Genomic DNA, 26,460 nt, shown 5'->3' on the forward strand with positions numbered 1-26,460 from the left:
CCCCGGGCCGGGACGAGGGGGCTGCGGGTGGTGAGAGGAGCCGATCCCGGCCCCGCACTCAAGGGGCGGCAGGCGGAGACGGCGATTCCCGCGAGGACCGGAGCCCATCCCAGGGCCACCCTTCCCTCGCTCCTCCGCGGCCCGGGAGAAGGCCTGTTCCCGGGTCAGCCTGGCCCGGTGGCTCCGTCCGGGCCCCCCCGGCCGTCCTTCCCTGGGGGAGAGCCCCTCCATCCCTCACCGCCCTTCTCGCGTCCCACCCTCCGCGCGCCCCGCCCATCCCGCGCTTCCCGTTCCCACGCGCGTCCCGCCCCGCGCGCCCCCGTTCCGCCCTTCCCGGCGCATCCCCGCGCACGTCCCGCCCGTCCGCGGCCACCCACGCGTGCTCCTCCCGCCCCTCTGCGGGCCGGGGGACGCTCCGCGCTCTCGCCCCTCGCAAGGGGAGCGGCGGCTCCCGGGATTTCCCGTCCCCGGGGCTGGTGGGGAGTATCAGGCCCAGCTCCCGCGCACGCCTTCCCCGGCCCAGCCGCTCCCGAACGGGCGGGCGGGAGCCGCAGAGGTTTCTATAGGCACAATGGGGAAACAAAACCCCTTTTTCCCCCCTTTTTTTCCTGCTTGCCACCTCCCAGTATGGAGCGGGATTAGGGCTGCCAGTCCCCTGCACACGCGGGGATGGACTCCCTGCCTCTCCTCGGCCGGGCTCAGCCCAGCCCGGGTTCGCTCGCTGCCCCGCAGCGCGACCAGGAGCAGCCAAGGACAGTGGGCAACGCACCTCACAGCATCCCGGGAAAACCGTGGGCTTGTGTTTTGTTCAGCTGAGGGGAAACTTGGAAAGAAAAGATAAATGTCAGGTTGAGTTCGTAATTTTTCCTTTATCTCGTTACAGAGTAAGAGTATAAAGCATGTTTTTCACGACAGGAAAAGAAGGAAAAGAAGGAAAAGAAGAGAGGAAGAGAGAAAGACAAAGCGAGTGAGAGAAAGAGAGATAAAAAAGAAAAAGAGAAAGAAAGAAAAACCAACAAATACAGAAATACAAAAATCGAGAAATAATGCTTTAACGTGCTCTTTGACATCCGAAACGAATTAATTTCTCTTAAGCGAATACAATTTTAGGGAGATTTTGAATCTGCACGGCACATTTTATTCACTCGATAATGTGCCTCGCACGTGGAAGCACAACTAAGATCAGTTTAGGTGACTGGAGGTCACTTTGATATTAAACAGCTTAGAAGAACTGAAAAAATACACGGATTTTATTTTTTTTTAACAAAGTTTTGACACTTTATCCTTTGCTGTAAATCTCTCCCTGTAATTGTCCGTCGATTAAGAGACAATTTTGCCACATTTACGTTTTTTTTTTTTTTTGTTCTTTTGTTTGTTTTTATTTTAGTTGGTTTTGGTGGTTTTGTTTTGGTTTTGGGTTAGTTTTGTTTTTGTTTGTTTTTTTTTGTTTGTTGGTTGGTTTTTAAATTTTTTTTTATTTTTTATTTTTTATTTATTTATGCACAGTCGGTACCAGGGCTAGTTTCTGAAAAGCTGAAACGAATAATATATTTTTTTCCTCACACTTCATTCGTAAAATAGTTTTCTTCTCTCTCATCGACCGCCTTTGGATACCGCAGCATCACAGGGAGCGCATCAGGGGACAACCGAATGGAATAACCGAAGATCTTTCCTATAAAGGAGGGAAAGCTCAAGTAGAACAAATCGAATCGCGCCATCAGATGCTGCAGATAATTTGTTTCTGCCAATTCGAGAGTTCGATGGTGCCGGCCTCCGGGCGGGGTGGGAGCACACGCACACACAGCCCGGACGCTTCCCCGGGTCCGGGCCTGCCGGTCCCGGTGCCGGCTGATGCCTGGAAACGGCCTCTTGTTTCCAGGCTTTCAGACCGGAGCTTCGCCCACCTTATTTGTTATTTTACGGGTGGTTTGGAAACCTAGAGCAAAGAGTTCCGTTCCTGAAAGAGGCTTAATCGGAACCCCTCCCCAAATGCAGCTTTGTGACTCCTCTCACGGGGTGAGCAGTGGTTACAGCCACAGAACCTGCGAGATGACATCCACACCAGCTCCCCACGCAGGACCTGCCCCGGCTCCATCTCTCCCTCTTGGCCGCGCCGCCGGCGATGGAGCCCATGCTGGTGGTCGCTGGGAGCACGGTCTGGCGGGGTGTTAGGCTCCCATTTATATTGTTTTATTTTCTCTGTGGGCTCGGGCAGGCATCCATTCCTCGGATCCGCGGGCTCGGCCGCGCACACGTCGGGGCCGGGCCGCGGGTGCCCTCGGCGCAGGGCTGGAGCATCCCCTGGAGCCGGGGCTTCCAGGGCCGTCAGCGGCTCCGCGCCTCTCCTCGGACACTCCCCGGTAAAACCTGCAGCAACGCTATGAGGCAGCAAATCCACCCTTGCGCTCAAACTGGGACACCCAAACTGGGAGCCCCGGCCCTTCCGAGGGGGTAGGTGGGTGTCGGAGCCGCAGCACCGCCGAGGCAGCGGGCAGGCGCCAGGGCGCGGGGCACTCCGAAGGTCTGAAGAGCCTCTGCCCCCCTTCGCGGCTGGCCGGCTGCTCAGGCATCCTCACCTCGGTGTGCGCTTAGACCGGGCAGCGGCCCGTCCAGGGCGCTCCCCAGGCTCCGCGGGGATGCCGGCGAGAGCTGCGGAGCTGCCACCTTCCTCCTCTCCCCTTCCCACGCCGCCATCCCCGCGCCGCGGCGAGGAGACTCTCGCTGCTACTCCCTGCTCTGACCCTCTCTGTCTCCCCCGACGTCCTCCCGAGCCCCCCAAGTTCGCCGCTCCCCGGCATAGCACCTTCACCGCCGCAGCAGCGGGACAAACAGCAGCACGACATCCCCGAGGTTATCTCCTGTCCCTCTGGCTCTCGGGGATCCTTAGAAAACTGCTTGCCCGGGCACAGTGGTGAGTTTTTACCTGAACCACACAAGTACCTCTCTTTGGGGCAGAGCGAGGGTCCTTCCCTCACCTCTCAGGTCGGCATTTGCAGGTCTCTGGTTGCTGGGAAAGTCTAAATGCAGGAAGAGCTTTTCTCTTCATTGAATGTGCACTGGTGGTGAGGGAAGCAGACTTTTCCAGGAGGGATTAAATCGTGGAGCCCAGGGATCCAGCAGTTGTTCCCTGGGGCAAAGTAGAGCCTTTTTGCCCCAGCCAGCCCTCCCTCCCAGCACTGAGGATACCACTCTACTCCACTAGAGCAGTGGATTTGCTGCCTCATTCCTTGCTGCAGAAGCAGCCCTCTCACCCTTCTCCAGCCAGATCTGGTGCTTCCCTGGCAGAGACCTAGGGCTCAATAGTTTTGTTCCCATTAGTCACAGCCATTTGAGGAGTGAAAAGTTTCCTTCCCGCCTTCATGGGGGCACTGGCAAGATTCAGTGACAGCTTGGAGGAGATGAAGCCCTCTCATCTCCACACAAGAGGACACAGAGATGCAGGCAGGCCTTTCCCAAGGCTTGATGGCAGTGCCCCCTCAACAGATCCACTGGGCTTTGCAAGGAAACAGCAATTTTCCTCCCAGGAGGGAACACTAGCCTGCCTTGAACATCTCAGCATGGATATGTGTGTGTGTATGAGCATTCAACCCTCCAGATAACTCCACCACTCTCTCCCATTCCATCCCCAATCTAGCTGTTGGAATGTCCTGATGCCTTTCAATCCTTATACTCCTTGCTCCATGTTTACCCAGGCCAAGACTGCAAGCCTGGATGCTATTTGAAGGAGAGGAAGCAGCTTTACCTTCTGCTCTCACCACCCTGCTCCTGGACCCCAGTGACTTTTCCTGTTGGGCCCATGGGAATGGATCAGTGGGAAAGGATGGTACCTGCTGTGGCTGCTTATTGCTTGGACATCCGTATCCAAAATTCCTGTCAAAGCTCTCTTGGGCAGAGACAGCAGAAAATCTCTAGGAGACCTTCAATTCATCCCCTAGGAAGGGCAGCTCCCTCTCTTCCTTCCCCAGTGGATTCTGAGTGACAAGGATGGAAGGAGGAATTGGGCTAATTCCCCAACACCACCTGTCAAAACATCCACAACCCCTTCCCAGCCCTTCCCACTATTGTGACATTGCAGTGCTTCACTGCCTGGAGCTGTGCCTGGCTCAGGGAGGAGCTTTCCGAGATTTAGTGGCACTCCTGAGTGTGTGCCCGGTGATTTCCATGCCCAGCAGTTAAGCCACAGCTGGCCACCTCACCAGGGGCATGAGATGCTTGACTGTGCTGGGTGTTTGTGAGCACACAAGTGTGCTGGAGCTTAAAAGGAGTCATGGAAGAAAAAATAAGGCTGTATGGTTTATGGACCTAGGCAGTCATCCATCGTGATAGTTTCTTACTGAAAGCTCCTCTACTCTTACAGGTGAGGGAGGATGCTGCAGTACACTCACAGCTCAGAGCTGCAGAGATTTCAGCCACTGGAAATACAGCAGTTCCTGGGAACTGCTGCTGCTCACATCACTTGGCTTTCCTTGCATTTAACATTCATGAAGATAGAGGAAAGAACAGGGCTTGGAAGGGCATGGAGTTTCAGCATGGCCATCACAGATGACTGCTCACTGATACTTGTTTTATATGAAGTCAGTGTATGTGGATTCAACCAGCCCTACTGCACACACAAAACACCCCACCAGGCACCGTTTCATGTGGGTTGATGAACCAGAATTCTCCTGTAAAAGAAGCCAAAATGCAGGAAACATTACAGGAAAAGAAGAGACTAAAAGCACTGTCAGTGTAAGAGGGAGTTGTTAAGTGCCATTCCCAGAAGAGCTCGGGTAACTGCCCAAAGCGCAGACAAACCAAACCCAGCTGCCTTTCCCCTCGTCCCAAAAGGCCTGTGAGCCATCACCAATCTTAGCTAAGGGAGAATTTCTTACTGATCCCAGCTCTGATGAGTCCACAGGTACCAAGGCACTTGGGTCATGGTTGTTCTCAGTGTTATCCATGCTGTTAAGTGTTCATTCCTAAACACAACCAAAGGAATACAGATGAGAAAAAGAGCTTGATCACAAGCAAGCTAAGCTCCACCTGCTCTATTAGGCACACCGGTGTTTCTTTACTAAGCATCAACAGGTTAAGAAATAAAAATGCATATTAGTGCAGGCTTTAGGGAACTGTATTTAGATTTACAAACAACATTGTAACTGGATCAACAGGCTATAATTAGAATTTAATAATCCAAATGGAGGAGTAATATGCCCGCTGCTTGAAAGATTGGAGCCTTTCTTTTGCAGTTCTGAACGTTCAGCTCTGCAGATTGGACTCCAACTTGCTTGACACAATTACTGTCCTAGTGAGGCGAACATGTTACAAATAAGAACAATAAGATCAACAATAGTTTAAGGCTAATACCATAAACAAAGGGAATAATCAGAACACCTCTTGTCCCAGCGCAATCTGCACAACTGGGGCAGCCAATTAGCATGGTTATTGGAAAAAATATGCAAGGAAATGTTCTATTTTATGGACTTTCGAAAAGGCTTAAGGCTGGCAAATATATTACAGGTAATCCCATCAGATGCATTGACGACTATTAGATTTACTCTTTGCATTTACTTCCAAAGTCCACCTGTGGCAGGTACTCAGCAGAACTGATGAATGGGCCAAGAGAACGACCTGTGCAAACCAGATTCCCCTCACATTACTTTCAAACTATTTAGTCTGAGGTGCATAAGGAAGCAAAGGTTAGCCCAAGGGCCTCAATGCACACATGATGATATGGGTACAGTCCCTGGGCTGCACTGGTATCACAAGTGCCTCTGGCAGGACTCAGGCACAAAGCACTGCTCAACGTGGTAGCTCAGGCCAGTTTCCAGTCGTGGATATTAAAAGGAGACCTCTCCTCTCATTTTGCTTGCTAAGCATACATTGAAAGGGCTTACCCACCAGGCTTGAGGCAAGACCTCTTACCAGCCATTGGTCAAGCTGGAATAAGGCAGTTCTGCTTCCCAGCAGAGATGCTGCGGTGTTGCCATCTGTGACATTCACGGTTCCCAGCTGCATCTGGGATCTCTTCTAAATGAGTGAAATAGTGGCTCAGGGGAGAGGGAGTACTAGCAGCTCTGATCCCTGGGCAAGGCAAGGGACTACAGAAAGGAAAGTGCTGCTTAGAGAAAGTTTGCCTTCTCCACAGTTTCTACCACAATGATAGATATATTTTCCCATTTTATTTAGATTAGGTTGAGAATCCTATTTTGAAACTCATGCCAAAACCCAAAGAGTAGTCCACGAAGTATTACATCTGACTGAAAATAAGCCACGCACTGTTAACGTTCATTTCACATATGTTTACTTCTATAGGATAGGAATAATCAGAAACAAGATCTGACCCAGCCAGAAAGTTATTGGCAGGACACAGTAAGTCAAAGATTCAGCCGAGAGGATGTGATCAGCTGTTTTGTAATGAAACCCTTGTCAGAAAATATACACTCTCTAGTCCGTTTTAAAATAGTTACTTTATTTCTTTATGTGGGATCAGATTCTCTAAAGCTAGGCAAGGGGAGGTAGAGCTTGTAGGTTCTCATGATGTCTCTGTCCCACTTTCATGTCATATTAGCCCAGAGATCAGACAGGGGAGAGTGAGATCCAGATGAAATTCATGGGAGGGATTAATTTTTTCTCAGGTTCTTGGTTTTTGTGGTTAAGATGACACCCCTCAGATTAGCTGGGTAAGTACAGGACAGCTAGGAGGAGACTCAGTATTTGCCATAGCTATACTTGCAAAACTTTGCAAATTTCCTTTCTTGCTCTCTCCTCTGTTGCCTGCAAAACCAGGGACTGCTTTTTTGGTTTGTAGCAAACAAGGACTCTCAAAAAGGAGCCAAGGTGCCCAGGAAAGCAATGGTGAGCACAAAAAGTGGCTCAGTGCCCCCAGTGTACCTCACAACTCTTCTGGACTGCTGCCTGTCCTCCTGCTACAGTTCACAGCAGCTGAAGATTGAGTCTCTAAGAACATCTGTCTGATTAACATCTATCTAACACAGCACTGACAAATCTTTAAATGGTAATCCATAAAGCAATGCATAAAGGAGGTCACACATGGTTACGTTTGAGTGCATTTGGTGCCAAGAATTCATCAGCAAATCCGTAGGAGCTCACTTCTAGTACAGTCTTAGAATCATGGAATGGCCTGGGCTGGAAGGGACCTTAAAGAACATTGAGTTCCAAACCCCCTTTGGTGGGTAGGGGCACCTTTCACTACACCAGGTTAGTCAGAGCTCCATCCAGTCTGGCCTCGAACACTTCCAGGAATGGGGTATCCACAGGTTTTCTGGACAACTTGTTCCAGTGCCTCAGCACCCTCGTGGCAAAGAATGTTTTCCTAATATCTAATCTAAACCTACTCTCCTTCAGTTTGAAGCCATTCCCACTTGTCCTACCACTACATGCTCTTGTAAAAAAAAAAAACACCTCTCTCTCAATCCCTACCGCATTTCCTGACTCGCTTTCCAAAGAGGGACTTTTGGTTAGAGTCACCTCCGCCGAACATGTGTCTCCACGCAAAGACACGCCGCGGAGGCTGAGCGGGCTGGGAGGCAGCTGCCAAAGCGTTCCTGCCGAGGCGCTGGATGTCCCTCGGCCAGCCTGGCTGCCGAGCTCTCCCAGACCCTCTGGGGCTGCCGGAGCCGCCCGCGGGGGCTGTGGCCGGGGAGGGTCGGGGATGCTCGGCCGGGGATGCTCGGCCGGGGGACCCCGGGGTGCCGCTCTGGCCCGCGGGCTTCGAGCCCCCTCTGGCGGCTCCGCGCCGGTACTCGGGACCGGCAGATCCTGCTCCCGGCTCGCCGGCTGCTTCCTCGGCAAATTCGAGCACCTGTCCCCGAAACCGGGAGGTAGATAATGGGTACTCGAACCAGCCCGGCCCGCGGGCAGGTTACCCAGCATGTGCCTCCCCCTCCATGAACTCCTGGTTTTTCACGGGCTTTGAAATACTTGACATAATTTCCTTGCCACAGAAATACCGTCTTTGGCTCAGGAAGTCCATGAACTGCAAATTGCTTGAGGGTAAAAGACTATTCTGGGAAAATACCACTCCAGCCTGCCCTGCGCTCCTGCCCTTTCCTGAGCAATTGCTGATGGAGACAGAGGTGGGGGCAGGTGTTGGGCTGGATGGATCCTGCTCCTGCCCTGGTGTGGCTGTTCCATGTCCCTGTGGCAGGGTGGACAGCAGTGCAGATGTGCTGTTTAGGAACCTCTTTGCAATGGGGTTCTGCAAAGGGATATTTTTGCCAAGGTGCATATCTTCATAGAATCATAGAACGGCCTGGGTTAGAAGGGACCTTAAAGATCATCTGGTTCCAACCTCCCTGCCATGGGCAGGGACACCTTACACTAAACTAGATCGTTCTAAGCCCTATCTAACCTGACCTTGGACACTTCCAGGGATGGGACATCCACAACTTCCCTGGGCAGGCTGTTCCAGGGCCTCACCACCCTCACAGTAAAGAATTTCTTCCTAATATATAACCTAAACCTATCTGCCCTCAGTTTAAAGATCCATCCAGCCCTTTATCCTCTCTCCACACAGGTTTTTTTTGGCTGTTAATCCAGCTCTCTGGATATGCCACAATTACTCCCATTTTGGGATTCAGTACAACTGTGTGCAAAAATCTGCTGTAATCCGAGCAAAGTCGGGATCCACATATAGAGGTGAGAATGTCTTAAACTGGTTTTATTCTTCAGTCTTCCTCTTCAAGCAGACAGATGTGCAGTGCAGTATCAATGGCTCAGCTGCTTATCCGTACAACTCTTCACAATGAGTTATGCTCCCTATTTTCGAGAACCTGCTTTCTGCTCCTTACAATAGAGAAGTTCAACTAGGTTTTGCTGCACAAAAACTTTCTCCAGCACAGCAGGGCCATGCAAATGAGTTATTCATTGTTAGCAGTGTCAGTGCTTGCTTGTGTGAATATCCTCGCTATGTGCCCTGTAGCACACACAGGCAGCTGGATCTGTACAGAGTTACTGGAAAGAGCTGGGCTGGGAATGGTTTGCTGTTGTATGAACAATTCAAGTGTCCTGTTCCTGACCGACCATTCTTCTGAGGGCCATCTGGTGGTGGTGAGCACAATCTCAATCCGGACGTTCCTTCAAGGGCTGTCTTGTAGTAACAGGAGGAATTGCATGCTCCCAGGAAAAGAAGATGGCAGGTATCTCCAAGGAGAAGGAGACTGTTTTTCCTATAAGTGTGCTTGCAGCTTAAATATTTGGATTGAAATTTTCCATATTGTATGGTCCTGACAGAGACATATGATGGCTTCCTGTAAATTACAGACATTAATTCCACACAAATGCATAAGGGAATGTGTCCAAGTTACAGTTTTAACAGAGCCTTTTACTTTTGAGTGCTCAACTTGACCATCTTAAAACATGTCTTTAAAATATAGTCCTGCTCTGGGCTAGGATTTCCCTCTGTAATACTGTACATTTTGTATGTGTTGCATGTCTCTCTTACAATACAGCAGAGACCAGGAAATTCTGGGACAGGGAAAGTAAAAGAGGAGCCAAGCAGGAGACAGGAATATGGTGTGACTGATGAGTCTACAGCTAGAATATCTGCAATGGTTTATTAAAAAAAAAAGAAAGAAAGCTAATTCTGCTTTCATATCCATTAAACTCTGTTACATGAGTTTAAATGAAAGCAGAATCTGACCAAATTCTGCTACAAATCAGCTATATATTCATTAAGTTGAATGCTTAATTGGTGTAAATGGCACATTTCTGCTATTAGTGTTGGACTGCAGACAACCTCAGTAATGAACAAAAATTCTGATCATTTAAGAAGGATGAAAAAGGTCCAAATCTACAAAGGGCACTTCCCAAGATACTTTTGCTTACGTAAACATCTGACTGCAAGGAAGAAGAGAGGTTTTATATACTGTTGGAATAAAATTTCAGGAAAGAAAGCCTCTCTGTCCTTTGGCAACCCTTTTGTGCATTTGGAAACAAACCTCAGTTATGTCCAGAGCTCCTGGTTTTGAGATGCCTCATCCATTCTGCAACACTGTACAGGATACAGCAAATCATTCAGTCTGGAAATATTTTTAAAATATTGACCTGTATCAAACCCTGGCAGATCTCTAGTTCCTACCTGGGGCAACTGGTAGAGGAATCAGTAAATACAAAGAAATCAGTTATTTACCTGAGAGCAGTGTTCAGAGAATCACATAAGCAGGTAAGAGAAATTAGCATGCACCATCTAAGCACTTAGGAGAGGATCTGGTCCCCTCTGGAGGAATGGGCTTTGAGCAGCTAAGGTGTGAGCAGCTCAGAGGTCACATTTGCTGTGTTGCAGCAGCTTGGATTAACAGGTAGGACACAGGGTCTGGGCTCCAGCATCAGGGAGCAAGATGCTTCTCTGCATTCAAGGCTTAGAAAAAGAGGGCTAATCAAGGGCTGTTACATCCTCCTTCTCAAGAATATTTGCTTAGATTGCCAAAAATAGTTTTAATAGATTGACTTTGAACTAAACACTCTAAAAAAAGCAAAGATCACAGCACTTCTTTTTTTTTCTGTATGTGACATCCAGCAAGAAGGCTTCTGGTGAGAAGCAGCTGTGGCTTTCTGTAACCTCCCAGCAGGATCAGTGGGACTGGGGAATGCATTTCCCATCTGTGCCCCACTGAGGGATAGCCAATGCCACAGAAGGGGCAGGAATTAAAATCTCCCAGTTACTCAGTACCAGGTCCCCTCCTGGACCAACACGCTCTCATTAGACCCAGCTGTTTCCTAAAGCAGAGGAGCCTGTGGATCTGCAGCTTTTGTGGGTCAGTTATTTTGGAAGTGGTCTTTGGCAGTGATGTGGTATATGCCAGCAAGATGTACTAGAAGCATAATTGTACATTACCCTGATCAATGTTACTGGAGCCAATCTATTGGCTTGTTCAACTCTACAACAGTGGCTTTGCTGACAAAGAGCCTGAATTTTGGTTTTGGAATTTTGGGTTTGGGCATGTCTTGCTAGTGCAGTTATGGCAGCAATATTTTGTTGAGGGGACCTTGGTCCAACAGAGTTTACTAAAGCAGTTCCTCTGTGTTTCCAGCTGGCACACATGACATGCTGAAATGAGCTGAGGGGTTTGTGCTCTTGCTGTGTGCTGTGCCTCTGGGAAGCTGATCTGCAAATGTAACGTGACAGGGGTCTGTTTTGGGTCAAGCATTTCAGACAGCTGGTAGGGATGGCCTTCTAACAAATTATTCATCGTTGTGACCAGATATTTCTTCTGGAAAGAAAGAAGAAGAAAGTCCTGGCATGCAGACTGAGAAATCCTGGCGGGTTCCATGTGATTACCCTGTGATCAGCTCAGCTGGTTAGAGCATGGTGCTAACAACACTCAGGTTGAGGGTTTGATCTCTGTATGGGCCATTCTCTTAAGATCTGGACTTGATGATCCTTGCAGGTCCCTTCCAACTCAGAACATACTGTGAAATCACTGTGGTACCTAGCAGCTGGAGTGAGCTGATGCCATGGTACCACTGGGTACAGACAAGCAGCTCAGCAACAACCTCTTGAAGAGCGTGTAGGGGGGCAGCGTGTGAGTGGCTATCACGTCTCTCATCAGCAGTTAGCCTGGAAACACGAGGTAAAGGCAGCAATGTCCACAAGGCATACTGCCAAGAGTCTTCCTCTTGCTCCATGCTGAGGGCTGCTGGCAGCTCCCTTGTGTGGGGGCTCTTGTTTTCCAGCCAGACTGTGGACTTGGACATACCCTTTGGTTGAAATATGGCTGTTGTGCTCCACACTCCCTTCCCTCTTGTATCATTAGGAGGGCAGTGATGGAGCAAAGGTACTTGGTGCTGTTGATTCCAGAGGCTGTTCTTCTTCTCGTGACCAGCACTGCCAACACACTTCATGAGGATGTGCAGTCACCTCCAGTCCAGCCTCCTTCCTCCTCTGTGTGATGACCTTCAGGTTTCATCTGAAATACCCCACATAGCATCTGTACAAATGTTTCTCTCAGCTGTTCAACATTTAATTTCTAATGTGTTTATGGTGTTTTTTTGTTTAGACAAAAGATAAATCCCTAAATGCTCCAACCTAAAGCCCCATCTCCTAGAATATGATGCAACCATCCAGCTCTGGCTGCCTGGCAAGATCCAAGCAATAACTTTTGCTGAACTGCAGTTTAGCTGCTCCACCCATACATCTCGAATTCCCAAGTGACCATGGAGAAAGGTCAGTGCCATTTAGAGGGCTTTTTGCCTGCAGTCTGAGCATCAGGCAGCAGCAGTGAGTGTGGCTGCCGTGGCAGCCTGGGTGCCAGGCAGTCTCGGGAACAGCCCACAGTCCCTGGGTGGATCTGCAGGGTTTATTGCACCCAGGGACTGTGGCCCAGATGGCTCATTCAGAAGTGCTACAAGATTTTTCTTTTTTTACTGAGAAGAGCAGAAGAAGAGACTTCATTCCACACTCAGTTTTTATAAGGAATTCCTCAGAAAAGATGGGAAATTTTCATGCATTTCTTTCCAACCCCAAATATTTTGCAGAAGGCACTTTCTTAGTGCAGTCTTACTCATCAACCCGGGCAGGATTGCATCACCAAAGAGTTATTTCTTAAACTAATTAAACATGTGAGCTACACTTGAGGAGTCTAGAGCTTGAAAGGTGTCCCACACAAAGGTGGCAAAATGTTGTTTACTGATTCCCAGAAAAACACTAAAAAGCTATTCCTGTGGCTGCTATAAACATTTACAGGGCCAGCATTACATAGGGTAAGCAATTAATGGTTTATTAGCTGAAATGGGTAGGACAAGTTTCAAAAAGTTCATGCATGCCTGCTCAGAGCTGAAAGAAATCAGCAGAACTGAAAGAAATTCAGAGACAAGTGTCCACTCAGTGCTGCCCACAGATGGCACACCCATCTGTGAGAGTGTCTTCCACCCCTCGAATCCACAATGACTAAGGAGTGGGAGGATAATGGAGTTAAAACTCTTGTAAGAGTACTTTACACAAAAGGGGAAGAGAAATTTCTTAATGTCATTAGGAAAATTGGGATGAAAATAAGCGATGGAAAATTTAGCCTGATTCTTAAGAAATTCTGAGCCGCTGACATGAAATCATGCCCAGTCTGATTGCCAGGGATAGGAGGCAGAAAGGGATGTCTGATTGTGGGCATCTTGCAGACTCCTGCCTGTGGTTTATAAAGTGCTATGGATGACTGAGGGTAGAAAATACTGTAAGCAGTGTACTTTGGGGATTAACAGCCCTTAATGACCTCGGAGCTGCTCCAAATACAGCCTTGACCTCAATGTTATCAATAATATTTGGCCAATACTACTACCTGCAAAGGGTGACTGTTCATCTGTGTTCTGTTTGACTGAATGTGTATATGACATTGGAAATAAGATCAATAGGTGGTTTTTTTCATTAGTATTTTGCATGCTGAGACTTGAGAGGGTCTGTGTCACTCACAGAGACTCTCAGATGAATGCTGGTGGATGGTTACCGCTAAAAGCTTGTTCCTGTATTTGAGGTTTTAGATTTCCCCTGTTTTAACTACTTATATACATATGGTGCCACATTAATAATAATAAAAAATAAACATTTTTTAAGAGCAAAGTAGACTTGTCATCTTGAATACATGAGGGGTTTTTGCCAGTTCAAATAAGAGCAAAATTGCTCTGTTGACATGAATCATGATGCTTAGCTTTCATGCAGCATATAATCTCACATGCTCTAATGTTAATTAAATTCCAAAGAAGCAGTTTTCTGATCTCTCTACAGGGAGCTTGTTTGCCTTAAAATGAACTCCTGTGCTGAGATAGTCTCCACTATACCAGCATTACGTTCACTACATTAACTCAGTAAAGACTTTGGCATAAGATTTGTAGTTGAACCTCAGTAATCTCCTCTGCTTATCTGGAAACCCAGGGCTTCTGCACGGTGGGGTCTTACCCTGGTGACTCACGGCCATGTTAACCTTTCTGCCTGTTACAACCCCCCGAGGCCGTGTCCATCACTCGAATGAGTCACGCACAGAAATGAGCAGTGTACACAGCGCTGCAGAGTGACTGTTTGCAGAGCCTCCCCCGTGCTGATTAGGACTTGTTGCCCTCTGTCCATCAGCACCTGATTTCAGCTTACCTGAGGCCCCTGCCAAAGGGGCTGGAGGGTGCTGTCTGTCCAGAAGCAGCTCCCCCTCCCAGCCCCAAGCGTATCTTCACTCAGCACGCGGTTCAGGGAGCAGGAGGGATGAGTGCTCTGCTGAGTGGGACACCTCAGCTTTGCAGCACCCAAACCCTCCACACGTGCTGCACCCCTGGCTCCTGGGTGAAGCTCGGGAGAGGGAAGATGTTACCAGTTCCCTAAGGAGGAAGGGGTGCTATCTCCCCTCCTGGGGTGTGTGCCTGAGGGACAGCTCTGCTCCTTGCACGCTGTTGCTGGCTGCTCAGGTTTGAGGAAGTGGAGAACCAGGTGAAGTCTTTCTACCCAGGCAGTAATTTGGGCATGGGGGAGAGGGGATAAAGTGGCTGGTTAGACCATGAGTGAACAGAGGTTGGTCCTGCTGTTTAGTTACCAGGTGAAAGACTCCCATCAAAGGCGGTGTCTGACTGTGTGACTTCATTCCTGTTAGAAAAATAGAGGAGGAACAGAGGCTAATACCCAAGCCCTGGCTGGTCCTGGGGCATATGAACGGTGTTTACCTCTTTGAAGTGATGGGACCACTTGCTTGGCTTTGGTGTGAACAAAGAATGAAATAGGAAATGCTCCTATTCAGGGTGAGAGTCCTGGACATTTCTGAATCCACTTAGCATTATATGTAGTGTCAGGATGTTAGTCCTGAGTGCTCTCAAATATTCCCAGAGGTTACAAGCTCAAGCACTTGACTCAAGTAAAAGCTGAGACTTTTAAAGATGGATAAAAAGAAACCTAAACCTTACCCCAGGGTATCCAACACACCCTACACAGCCAATTGGTGCATTTCGCTCTCCCTTGTTTGTTTGTTTGGGGTTGATATCACCTTTATACACAAACACATATTTTCTTGGGGATCTTAAGCATACTAGTGCATTCTGGAAATACTTTCCAGGGGCATATGCTAGAGAAATAGTTCAGATCCTCTCTGATCCTTGTTAACATGAAACCTTGAATGGAATGTTTTTAATTCTCATTGTCATGAAGTGTGCCAGGCTGAGATCTTATTCCTCTATCAGACAATATTCCCACCACAATCAATGCCAGATGTAAATAAAAGCAAACAATTTAGTCCATTGTATTTTTTTTTTTTTTACAAAAAGCACTTATCATCCTTCAAGTCACTTTGTTTTTCTTCAAAAAAGGAGAAGGTATTACACTATTGAACATTTGTCAGTACAGAATGGTGAATCCAAAGGTGTTTCATGGAAGAGGTAACACAGCAGGTCTTTGACAACATAGCAGGTGATTTAATGGAGGGAGAGTTTTACTGATTATTGAAAAAAAATCTTTCTACCCAAACAATGACCTTCAAGGTTTAACCTTTGTAATCCAGAAACATCAGATAAAGCAGGAATTCTAACATAAGTATATTTGCACTGGAATTATTTAACCTTGCAGCTGTGGTCACAAGCTCTCCTTTCACACAGCACCTTTGGAGCACTCTGACTTGCCCTAATCAAAGAAATGGAAGTTAGGACAAGTGCAGGTTTGCTGTCCATTAATGTGAATAGGAAATGTGTATTGCAAAAATGTCTCTCAATACAAGTACCAGTAACTCAATTTGGAAGAACTTGTGGTTAGCGGGATTTGCTTTTAAGCAACTGAGTTCAAATATGTAATACAGCGATAATGGGAAATGGTTTAGATTAAGAAAATAATGTAAAAATCATTTTTGGATTTATTTTTATTGAATTTTGTTGTTGTCACAAGCTCAGAGCCTGATGCTGCAAATGGCTGAGAAGCTTCTGGGAATTGCTAAATACTTTGCAGCACCATGCATAGGAGGCAGCTGAGAAGGTTTTAAAGCACTCTGGGGGAAAGATGCTTGTATCTGAGATGTAGATGAAAAACTGTTCAGGATAAATTGTGTCAGAATTATCATACTGGGCAGTGAAAATCTTTTTCAGAATATCAGTGTGACTATGTTGCCTCAGACATGGGGTCCATTTGGCCCATACCCTGTGTCATTTTTCCAGCTGCAAACCATTTTCAGTTCAGGGGAGTTACTGAGCCCTGGTGGTTTGCAGACAGTATTAACGGTTGTTCTTCTAAACATTTCTTCATTCTCTTCTTTGATGTATGGAAAGCCAACATCCTTTGGCAGAGAATTTTCTACCTATATGAGAAACCATCCTCTTTTATTTGTTTTGAAGCAGCTTCCTACCTGCTTTGTTTGATGGTCCTCTGTTCTGGTTCCAGAGGAGACTACAGACAGCTGATCCCTTCCTGCTCTCTCCAGACCACCTGGGAGTTTGAAGACTGCTGTTATGTTCTCCCTCAGCTACACTTCCCCCCCACCCCGGCAAAAGGCACTGCTCAGTCATTCTTTGAGTGGTGTCCACACCTTCAGCCATCCTTTTGCTTTGGAAATGCTCCCAGTTTTCATCTGTGCTGCCTGAGAGCAGGGTACCAGAACCACACTGACTTCTCCAGGTATGTGCAAACAAGCAATTGTACAATAGGATATAGCTGTCCAATGTTTTAGTCTCTGTTTCTGACTCATTATTCCCAACACAGGTTTTCCCTCTTCACCATGATCTGGTGCTGGGCTGATGTGTTTGTGGTACTGTCACATTGTACCCCCAGATCTTGCTGCTCAGTGGTGATGGTCAGCCCAGAGCTCATCACTTTCTAGGTGAAGTTTGTATTGTTTATGCCATTTTACATGTATCTACTTGGCTTTTATCTGCCACTTCATTGCTAGGCACCCTCAGATCCTTCTACAATTCCAATCTGCCCTTAATCTCACTGCTCTGAACAGCTCCACACCATCAGCAAACATTTACTCTCTATCCAGGTCATTTATGAATGTGTGGAGCAGCAGAGCTGCAGCACAAACCCCCACGTAACTCCATCACTGAACTCCCTCTGCCTTTTACTCCTGCCCTCTGATCCTCTCTGTTAATCATTAATTTCTTCCTGTGAAGACTTTCTCTGTTATGCCATAGCTGTTTAATTCCCTTAAAAACTTTTGGAGAGGGAGTTTGTCTCTCTGTTTTTTGTTCGGTGTTTTTTTTTTTTTTTTTTAGAAATTAATATAATCTCTAACAATTTATATGACACCAGTATCCACTCCCTACAAAACTTTCCCAGCATTGTGCTTCCAGCACGGAGCACCCCACTGCCTACAGCCCCTTTGCTCTTCCATCGGTCCCTTTGACTTCCCTGTGTCCCTGGTCCTATGCTCAGGACACCAAACCTATGTACATTATCTCCAAGTACAACCTCTCAGGAAATTCTGCTTCTTTTGATTAATTATGAATATTAGCAGTGTTTAACCCTGGGTTTCAGGTCAATGGGGGGTAAAAAAGAGATTGACTGCAATAAGAGGATTTATAAATCTGCTGTCAAAAAGCACCAGTGAGCCAATGAGGCAGATAACCAGAAAAGTAGCAAGCACAGAGGCTTCTTTTTGCCTTAGCCTTGAAAGCTTCTATTCTATAGCAAAGACTTCCACACTGATGTGCATAAAATATCTTCTGATCCAATTTGCTGAGAGTTTGAACTAAAAGAAACAATTGAAACCATGTAGGATTTCTTGCAGTGTGGACATATTACTTATATACAGCTCAGTAGGGTCTTGGCTGCACAAGAATGTTTTAATTTTTAATGAAAGAGGCCTAGAGATGAAATATTTAACACCTCTTTCTGTAAAGTCCAACTCCCATTACTACCACTACAAATATTGCAAAGGGCAGTGATACTGCTTGTTGCTCCAAGTGTTTCAGAGTGATGGATGAAAAGAAAGGTTTTATTTTAAAGTTGAATGTATTTTGCAAAGATCACTAACCTTGAACTGAATGCTACAATTCTTGCTTACTAAGATCAGTGGGAGTTTCATAATTGAAACCTCTATTGATACAACAAGATTTTAATCAAGTGAGAACCAGGACAAACCTTATTGACTTTTTTTTTTTTTGAGAAAAATAATTTAAAATTCAAAAGGCCTCCTCCACAGAGACTGCATGGTATAGAGAGATTCTCTAACCCTCTGAAAGAGAAATTAATTGTTATACAGTCTACCCAGAGATGACAACAATTAGTGCCATACCCTTCTTTCAATAAATTTTAAATTTTAAATTTTGCTCTTAATTTCTGGGAGAAATCTTTTAAAAAATCCGTCCCTTACAGTGCACATTTTCCCTCCTGGGAGCTGGAAACATTTCTACTGCATCAATGGGAAATGGTAGTTCAGGACAAGAAACTTTAAACATGAATTGGCTCCAGTGAAAACTGATAGAAGCTGGTAATCCATGTGCATTACAGTGCTGGCTGATCAATAGTAATTCAGGGATAGAGTGGCGTGGCATCAACTGAGAAGTATTTCAAGGCTTGATTAGTTGTGTTCCTTTTCCATTGGGACTGTAGTGCAATCTCCACTTATAAGGACATGTGATCTGAAAGCCTGAGGCAGAACAATCTTTGTTTTCGCAGGAGAAGCTTTTCTAGGATGCAAAAGCTTTTACATCCTCATCATTCTTTCTAAAAGCTGTGTCTTCTCCACAAAATTATATATTAAAAAAAAAAAAAAAGGCAAGCTTAGGATGGCATCAACATCCCAGCATCTGCGAGGTAAAACAGCATGTAAAAAACTATTTTGGGCAGTGTTTCCTCATACCTGCTTCATTCTGTCTCTTGTCATCTATGCTTTTCTGGGGGCTCTCATGTTTTCCCACATTGAAGGTAACCGGAAGGTAGAATTTAGTGAAGACTATAGAAATTTTCTGCAGAATCTGACGTACCTCGGCAGAAGTTTATCAGGTATGTACTGGAATTTCAAAATGACTTAATTATACAGGGAGTCACTCATTCTCTTGCTTTTGGAATAAGAATTTTTGCTTTTGAAGACATTTTTCAAAATAGAGACAGCTGACCCTGCAAACAGGATTTTTCCTCTGCCTAGCTAATAACTGCTGTTTCCTTCCTTAGCTGGGATTTTTAACTGCAGCTTCCCCAGCCCCTGTGTTCCTACCTGAAAAGGCTTTGCTGAGGTGCCTGTGTTCTCCCTTTTGCCCAGCTTACCTAAGGTCCATGAAGACTAGCTGAGATTCCTGTGGTGTTTCCTTCTGTTTTCTGGGGACTGAAATCTCTATCTCAGAAAGTTTCTCCCGCTCCTCCTCCCCTGCTGTGAGCCACCCCACCAGCCCTCTGGTGACGGCATGCCCAGGGTGAGAGAGGTGCAGTTCTGCACCCCAGACCCAGTGGTGCTGATGGAGGGGGTAGAGTGGAAGAGAAGGGCTATAAATCCTCCTGGATCTGTGCTGGGGCTCGTTCACAGGCTTGGAGTTTCACTCAGGTAGCTGTGCTGACACAGTGATCTGTTTTGGGCAATCAACCCTGTAGATAATGTCCTTTCAAGCAAGGCTCAGCCACGGGGAGGAGGAATAAGGGCTGCAGGCTCTGGGATTCGCAGCAGAGTGCTGGGCAGTGACATCCAAGTGGTTCATATAATTTTCCTACTGTTGACTCCACATTTCTGATGCCTTTTTGTCAAAAGAAGACCAATCTCCTGGGGAGTCCAAAATGAAAGAGGACATTCAGGCTGTCCTCTTCTTTATGCTTATGTTTATTCGTTCCTTATTTCTTTATTCACTAAAGCCACTGAACCCACCTGATTTTTTCAGGAATGGGGGGGTTGAAAGGGGAGGGCAAGAAGGTGAATATTTTTATCTTCTAAAAGAATATGAGCTAATTCTCAGCTGGAGTAAACTTCCCTGGAATAACATACTGGCTGCTCCCTCAGTGATGGTCTGCAAACACTCACTGTGTCTCCTGCTGTGACTGTGACAGATAACATGACAGAAAATGAGGTGAAGTTTAAGAAAAAAATCCATGATCTTCTCAGCACAGCTCAACAAGACTGGTTTGTCAATCCAAAAGACAAATGGAGTTTCTTTGGGTCTCTCTTTTTTTGCTGCACAGTGTTCACGACTGTGGGTAAGTTCAGAGGTAAAGTAACACCTTATAGAATAAATTGCTATTGCTGTTTTCTCTAATGACTTTTTTCCAGAGAATTAGAAGAGCTCTAAACAAACAAAAACCCCTCTCCTAAACCCAAAACCCAGATCCCCTTGAATTTTTCTTCTCAGTATTGATGCTGAGCCTGCAAGTAGTTTTGTAAATACTGGTTGCAGAGGTGTAGCTGAGTCACAGAAACAAGTCAGAATTTAGTAACTAATGTTGGTACACATTAATTAGCTACATCATTACATATATACTATAACACATACTCATATAGGACATGTACACAGAACTATTATTTTAAAGTAGAAGGAAAGCTCCATTTTTCAGTCAAACCTTATTGTTATTGTGTGTTCCATGCTGTTGATGTGTAATTCATCTTCCTTAATGTATGGGTCTTTCATTAACCGTGGTGTTGCTCATAATTCTCTGGGTTAACAGCACATGATAATGTTTAAGTGACACCTCTGAATTCTTTTATTCTGACTTCATATTTCCATGGAGGAACTAGATCAAATAGAAACATCTGCTCTGATTTTGGCTGCCTCTGCATTCTTAAATACAATTCCTCATGCTCATTCCCCAAACTACTTTTATCCTTTTGCTAATCTTTCTCAAATGCTGACAAGTACAGGAACTGTCTGTCTAAATTTGTCAGAATCAAAGCTGGATGGGAAATATTCCCACAGCATTGTGTCAAATTGCAAGGACATTTCTCCACTGCATCAGGATACACTCAAGGCCCCAGCAAGGGTGTGCATCTTAAAGCAAAATTAAAACTGAATCCTAGAAAAGAGCTTATTCTATACAAGGAATAGTGTGAGAGCTAAAATATTCACTGGGAGCATTGAGTGCTGCCTGAGTCACAGCAGAAGCTTAAACCTCGGACTCTGATGTCTTAGATGACTGTTCCAATCCAGCTTCTTGCAGCCCCTGAGTTTGAAAACAGTCGTCTAGATGGTCAGAGACACATATTGGAGATGGGACCAGAACCCTCATGCCTGTGAATATTTCCTGGTATAGACACAGCAGCTTGGAACTTTTGAAAGGGGATGTTTTATCAGAAAGCTTTGACTTCAGCAAACTGATGAAAAAGCCAGTTGTTGGAAACACCTTCCTGGGGTGTATTTACCCACCTCCACTAACACGGGGTTTGACAAATGTCACCATACACACTAACCCAACATATTTATTTCTAAACTGCCAGTATTTTCTGCCCTCGTAGCACTGAGCATTAATGCAGCTTTCTCAGGTTTTGACCCGAGTTTTGGGATCAGTAGAAAGCCTAGAATGGTTGTTTCTAACAGGTGGAGTAAGTGGCTATTTCCATTGTGGTGGGTTTGTTATTTGCAGTATTAGGAACTGATAAATCACATCAGAGTAGAATTAAATTAACTACCTTGGATTATCTAGGAGAATTGAGGCATCTAGTGTGAAGTTTGGTGGTCTGAACTGTCATGTCTTCACTGCCCGTGGAGGCTGCCTTGTGGCTCAGCTAGGATAGATTTCTGGATAGCTACATTTAAACTCAGGATAAGTTTTAAGCCTTGAAACTGTATAAAGTATTTTTAATGCACAGACACTGATTAAAAAAAAAGAGGAAATAATATAACTGTGCAATAACTGCAATAATTAATCTTCCCCAGTTGCTTCAACAGTAAAGATCAGCATTTTCAGTTGGCCTGTGGGGAACAGAGTGACCAAGAATAAATAGTGTTTCAGTGCCTCACAGCAAAGCAGGGACTGAGATTGGGTTCAGACCAAAGGCTGTGGCAATCATTAGTGAAAACATGAACTGATGAAGCTAATGAAGGAAACCATACCTCAGCATATGAGCTAATAATCTTACAGGCTTAATACTTGTCCTAGAAGATCATCTAGAAAAAAGCAATGTTTTTGAAGGGAGAGAAGAAATGCTTTATGTCTTTTTGGAGGATGAGGAGAAAAATGGTTGTTAAAATTTAATACAGTTACTGTAATACTGATGTTTTCTCTCAATATAATGGAAAAGCACTAACTTATAATTTAAGTTGTAAAATTAAGCATGTTAGAGGAAGGAAATATAAATATCCAAATTGAATTTAGGGGAAGGACATATTTTCTGCTACCGTTAAGGCTGTGTGTCTGGTAGTGTTTCCCTGTTTGTTGTAATTGATATTTGTAAGCTTTAATCCTCTAGGGTAAACATGCATTTCCTCATTTGATAAGCACATGCTTCCTCACTTGATCCCCTGTTCTGAGTACATCTGAGGGACTCTGAAAACTGTGAAGTCAGAACAAACACAAAGTCAATGCAACATGTGCCGTTAGAGCTGGAGCTGATGAACTAGGGACCATTTCAAATCTGTTCTCACCTTACCATTCGTCACAAGCGGGTTTGATTGAGAAATTAGGTTTGACTTCTGGGTCTCATTGTCCCAGTCTGATCCACAGTGCTGTCCTGGTTTCACATTTAGACATCTAGATCTGAATCTTCCTGGAGCTCATGGAGTTTCATCCCCAGAAAACCTTTAGTCGTGCTGTGAGATCCTGGGGGCTGGCCAGGAGATAACCCCTCAGATCCTCCTGCATGGCCCATTAGCTTCTCCCAGAGCAGCTGCTGTCCTTTCAGCTCAGCCCTCAGCTCAAATCCCCTGGGCAGGGACCCATGGGCCTAAGACCTCTCTCGTTGTCCTGCCTATGGTTCCTCCTTAACCCAGGTCAGGAAATCTTCCTCAGAGCAGTCTCCAGCAGGATAGAGACTGCACACCAGTCTTGGGCTGGCCTAAACTTTCTCTTTCTCCTCCTTAAATGGTCTCTTGTTTTCAGACAGGTAAGTGCTGAAGCTGATAAGGTGCACACAAGGTAGGAAGAGTTAATTCAACAGAACTGGCAAACTCCAAACTTCAAAGTGCTTGAAGAGGTAGGATCCCTGCATTAGTATCAAATGTGTGGGACTCAGAAATTTTAACAGCCTCAAAACAAAGCCAAAAAGAACAGTGTGCTTTGGACTAAAAACTGACTTTCAAAACCTGACAGTGATAAAAAGCCCAGAGGACGTGAATACCTAATAAATCACAATGTTATCTCTCTCTCCCTTTCCCTTCTCCTCCTCTTCTTGTTATTGTTCAAGGTTATGGCAATACCTACCCCATGACACGGATTGGGAAATATCTCTGTATGTTGTATGCTTTGTTTGGTATCCCTCTGATGTTCTTGGTCCTGACAGACACGGGAGACATCCTTGCGACTGTTTTATCCAAGTCATACAATGAATTCCGAAAACTGCAGGCAAAAGTTCTGGCCTCCAAACTCTGCTCTGGGTCCACATGTAACAAAAGGGATGAACTAAAGTCCAGAGCACAGTCTAATATAGTCATCAATGAGCCCCTGACAATTATGGAAGTGCTGAAAAGTCAGCCCAGTGGGAAAAGGAGGCCGATCAAATATCGCAATGTTGAACTTTTTGAAATGTTAATTGCCAGAGAAAATGAGCAAACAAAGCCAGCAAGAAATAAAAGCATTGAGAGATGGAGTTCATGTCCTGAACTTGCCAGGGGAAAGACAATGTCCAGAGTAATCGAGAATTTTGACAAAATAGGGAAAGAGTTAGAAAAATTAGATGTGCCCATTGTATTAATGGTGCTCGTTATCTTTGTGTACATCTCCTGTGCAGCTGCTATTCTTCCAAAGTGGGAATCCAATTTGGATTTTCAGGAAGCCTTTTATTTCTGCTTTATCACCTTGACCACTATTGGATTTGGAGATACACAGCTGGAACATCCCAAGTTTTTCTTGTTTTTTTCCCTTTATATTATTATTGGCATGGAAATTGTTTTCATTGCTTTTAAGCTGGGTCAAGATCGCTTAATTGTTTTGTATAAAAAGGTAATTTCATTTTGTGCAGAGAAAAAGATGCCATCAAAGAAGATATATCCAAAATAACAGCATTCATTTCTCCCTCACTTGTAAGCATTGGCCACTGCAATGAGATGAAACTGTTTCAGTGCATTTCTGCCTTGGGCTGGCAGGTGCCATATTTTATTATGATTTCCTCTGAGAAATTACTGTAAAACGGTTGAATACCTCAGAATTCACTTGGTGAAGGAACCGCCAAGGAGTTCTTTCCAGCAGAGTCCCATCTACTATAGAATCAAAGAAGATGCTGCATGATGAAGAAGCTGCAGGCTCTCCCTGCCCGTGCTCCCTAGCATATTTTTCAAAGCTCTGACTTTCAGCAGCCTTTCTGTGCTCCCTCCCACAGCAAGCCAATTCAAGATTTTTTTTTTTTTTTTGGTACTTGTCGAGCCACGTTCTTGCAGGCAGGGACAGCTTGGTTGTGGCTGTCGGTACTGAACTTTTGCAGTGTGCTGCTGGCATCTGATTCATCATCAGAGCGATGGTGGGGAGGACGACTCTGAACCCATCTGCTCTTCTGTTGTGACTGCATTGCAAACATCACACCTCTGAATGGGACAGACAAGGGTTAAATTGAAAGGAGGAACACCAAATTTTCACATCTTTTGCTGTCACCTGTCCAGAAGTCAGTCAGAAAATTGTTCATTTGTTCAGGGCTGAATGCACTCTTTTTGATTCATCACTCCTGAACTCAGCACGGTGTCAGTATGTGTCCCGTGGTGTCCAGCTATAGGAGTGCTTGTGACAAGCTCAGCTCCTGAGGTGGCACCTGGGGAAGGCACACAGCAAACCTGGAGGTGACGGCAGCCTGAAATGGAGCTCCATCTCTTTGCTGCTAAAGAAGCATGTGCTGGTACATTGATTGCAGAATTCCTCACTCCTAACCCAGATTTCACTCTACACAGACTGCTCGACTTCTGGGAGCTTCTTGGCCCACTTGTCGAAAGAAAAGCCTCCCTGTTTCACTGCAGCGTGGGGAGGATCCTGTGGTTATCCACTTGTGGAGCACATCAACTCACAAATAACATTGTTTCTTCAAGATTTCGCTTATATTATTCATAATCTGAAGTGAGTTGTCAACGACAGATTTTTTCACAAAAAATAAGAATTCAGAATAAAACTGTGTAATTATTATATAAGAAACCACTGACTTTAATTACCCACCTTTTAACTTGTAGATGATATGCATGCCCATTGAATGCGAATGATATCTCTAGATAATAAAAAAGTGTGATTATGTCAGAAGGTACATTATTCTCCATTAGCAAATATGCCATTTGAAACTGAGATTTTCAACACATTTACGTGGCATCTTATGTCTCTTATACTCCATGTACATGGTAATATGTATTCAGTCCTTATTAATAATTAGATGCAATTAAGCACTGATTATATGCAAAATATATAATGACTGATAGTATATAGAAAAGTGATTTATAAAAATAACAATAAAAATACATCAGCTGGAAGAAACTCCAATTAATTTTTTTATGTTTTCTGTGATTTTGGCTTTACATAGAATGTCCCTCTGTTCATATGACTGTTCTCATATTACTTTGTTTTATGTCTTTAGATTACAATCAGTGTAGAACTTTGGAACCAAGTCTTCAGAAATCAATGAAAGGACTTGGATGATTTAGTGAGTTTTGAATCAGAGAACTGCATTTCCTTTCCTCAAGGTTTTTCCTTGTGATAGGCCTAACACTGTCAGCATTTCTAAGAACCGATCTTTATATAATTTAATTTGTTTCTCATATCAGTGAGATCTTGTTTGTGGAGAGAAGTTGATCCTCAGTTTAACCCCTGCAGATTTCTCATTGACACGGTACCTTAACACCTTCACATTTGCTTTATGGATTCAGGGAATTTTGGCTGGATTTGCAATAAAGATTCTGCATCAGTTCATTCTGGTTATGGCCAAGGGGTGGCAGTAAACAGCTTTCCTTCCTATAGAAGGTGTCACTCATGGGGGATAAAGATGTATTTAATAGAAGGAAAGAGAACAAATCACGACACCATTACCCTCTATAAACAATAATGCACCTGACTGTTCAATAGAATGCACAGCTCTGGTCCTTCACTTCCCAAGGAATACATACATTTGGAAAAAGATTATAGGCCAGGGTGAAAGATGAACAAAGATAGGGAACAACTTCCATACAAGACCCTACAGTAGCTCTCTAGTCTGAAAAGAGGTGGGAGATTGATGGAGAGATGTGTAAGGTTACAAGGGCACAGAGAAGGGAAATAAGAAATGATTTTTAAATGTCTTTCATTATGAGAGCTTGGGCTGCCAAAGGAAACCCACTTGTGACAGGTTTAAGAAAAGAGACAGAAAGAAGAGAAAATGTTGCTTCACACAACGTGTAATTAAGCCTTAGATACTCCTTGGCATGGGAGTTCACATAAGATCAGCGGGAGATGGGACAAAACCAAGAAAGAAAAACTTGAAAAACAATTAAATACAAAGATAA

The 26,460-nt window shown here is 45.1% G+C and overlaps 1 protein-coding gene across 1 annotated transcript; it reads left to right on the top strand.

The window, feature by feature from the left end:
• The first annotated feature begins 7,562 nt into the window (after positions 1–7,562).
• On the top strand, positions 7,563–24,013 carry KCNK18 (potassium two pore domain channel subfamily K member 18). Its single transcript, XM_050340813.1, has 5 exons — positions 7,563–7,995; positions 18,734–18,889; positions 19,227–19,296; positions 19,872–20,065; positions 23,202–24,013. The coding sequence occupies exons 1-5, from the start codon at positions 7,563–7,565 to the stop codon at positions 24,011–24,013; spliced, it is 1,665 nt and encodes a 554-aa protein (XP_050196770.1).
• Positions 24,014–26,460: the final 2,447 nt, after the last annotated feature.

This window comes from Myiozetetes cayanensis, unplaced genomic scaffold (assembly GCF_022539395.1).
Source record: "Myiozetetes cayanensis isolate MyiCay16 unplaced genomic scaffold, myiCay2020 scf10, whole genome shotgun sequence".
Classification (NCBI taxonomy): Eukaryota; Metazoa; Chordata; class Aves; order Passeriformes; family Tyrannidae; genus Myiozetetes; species Myiozetetes cayanensis.

Coding starts and splice junctions, on each gene's coding strand:
- KCNK18 (XM_050340813.1), top strand. CDS start 7,563: ATGTCCCTCGGCCAGCCTGGCTGCCGAGCTCTCCCAGACCCTCTGGGG. Junction 7,996..18,733: donor GAACTGCAAATTGCTTGAGG/GTAAAAGACTAT, acceptor TATTTTGGGCAG/TGTTTCCTCATACCTGCTTC. Junction 19,297..19,871: donor CTGGTGACGGCATGCCCAGG/GTGAGAGAGGTG, acceptor CTGCTCCCTCAG/TGATGGTCTGCAAACACTCA.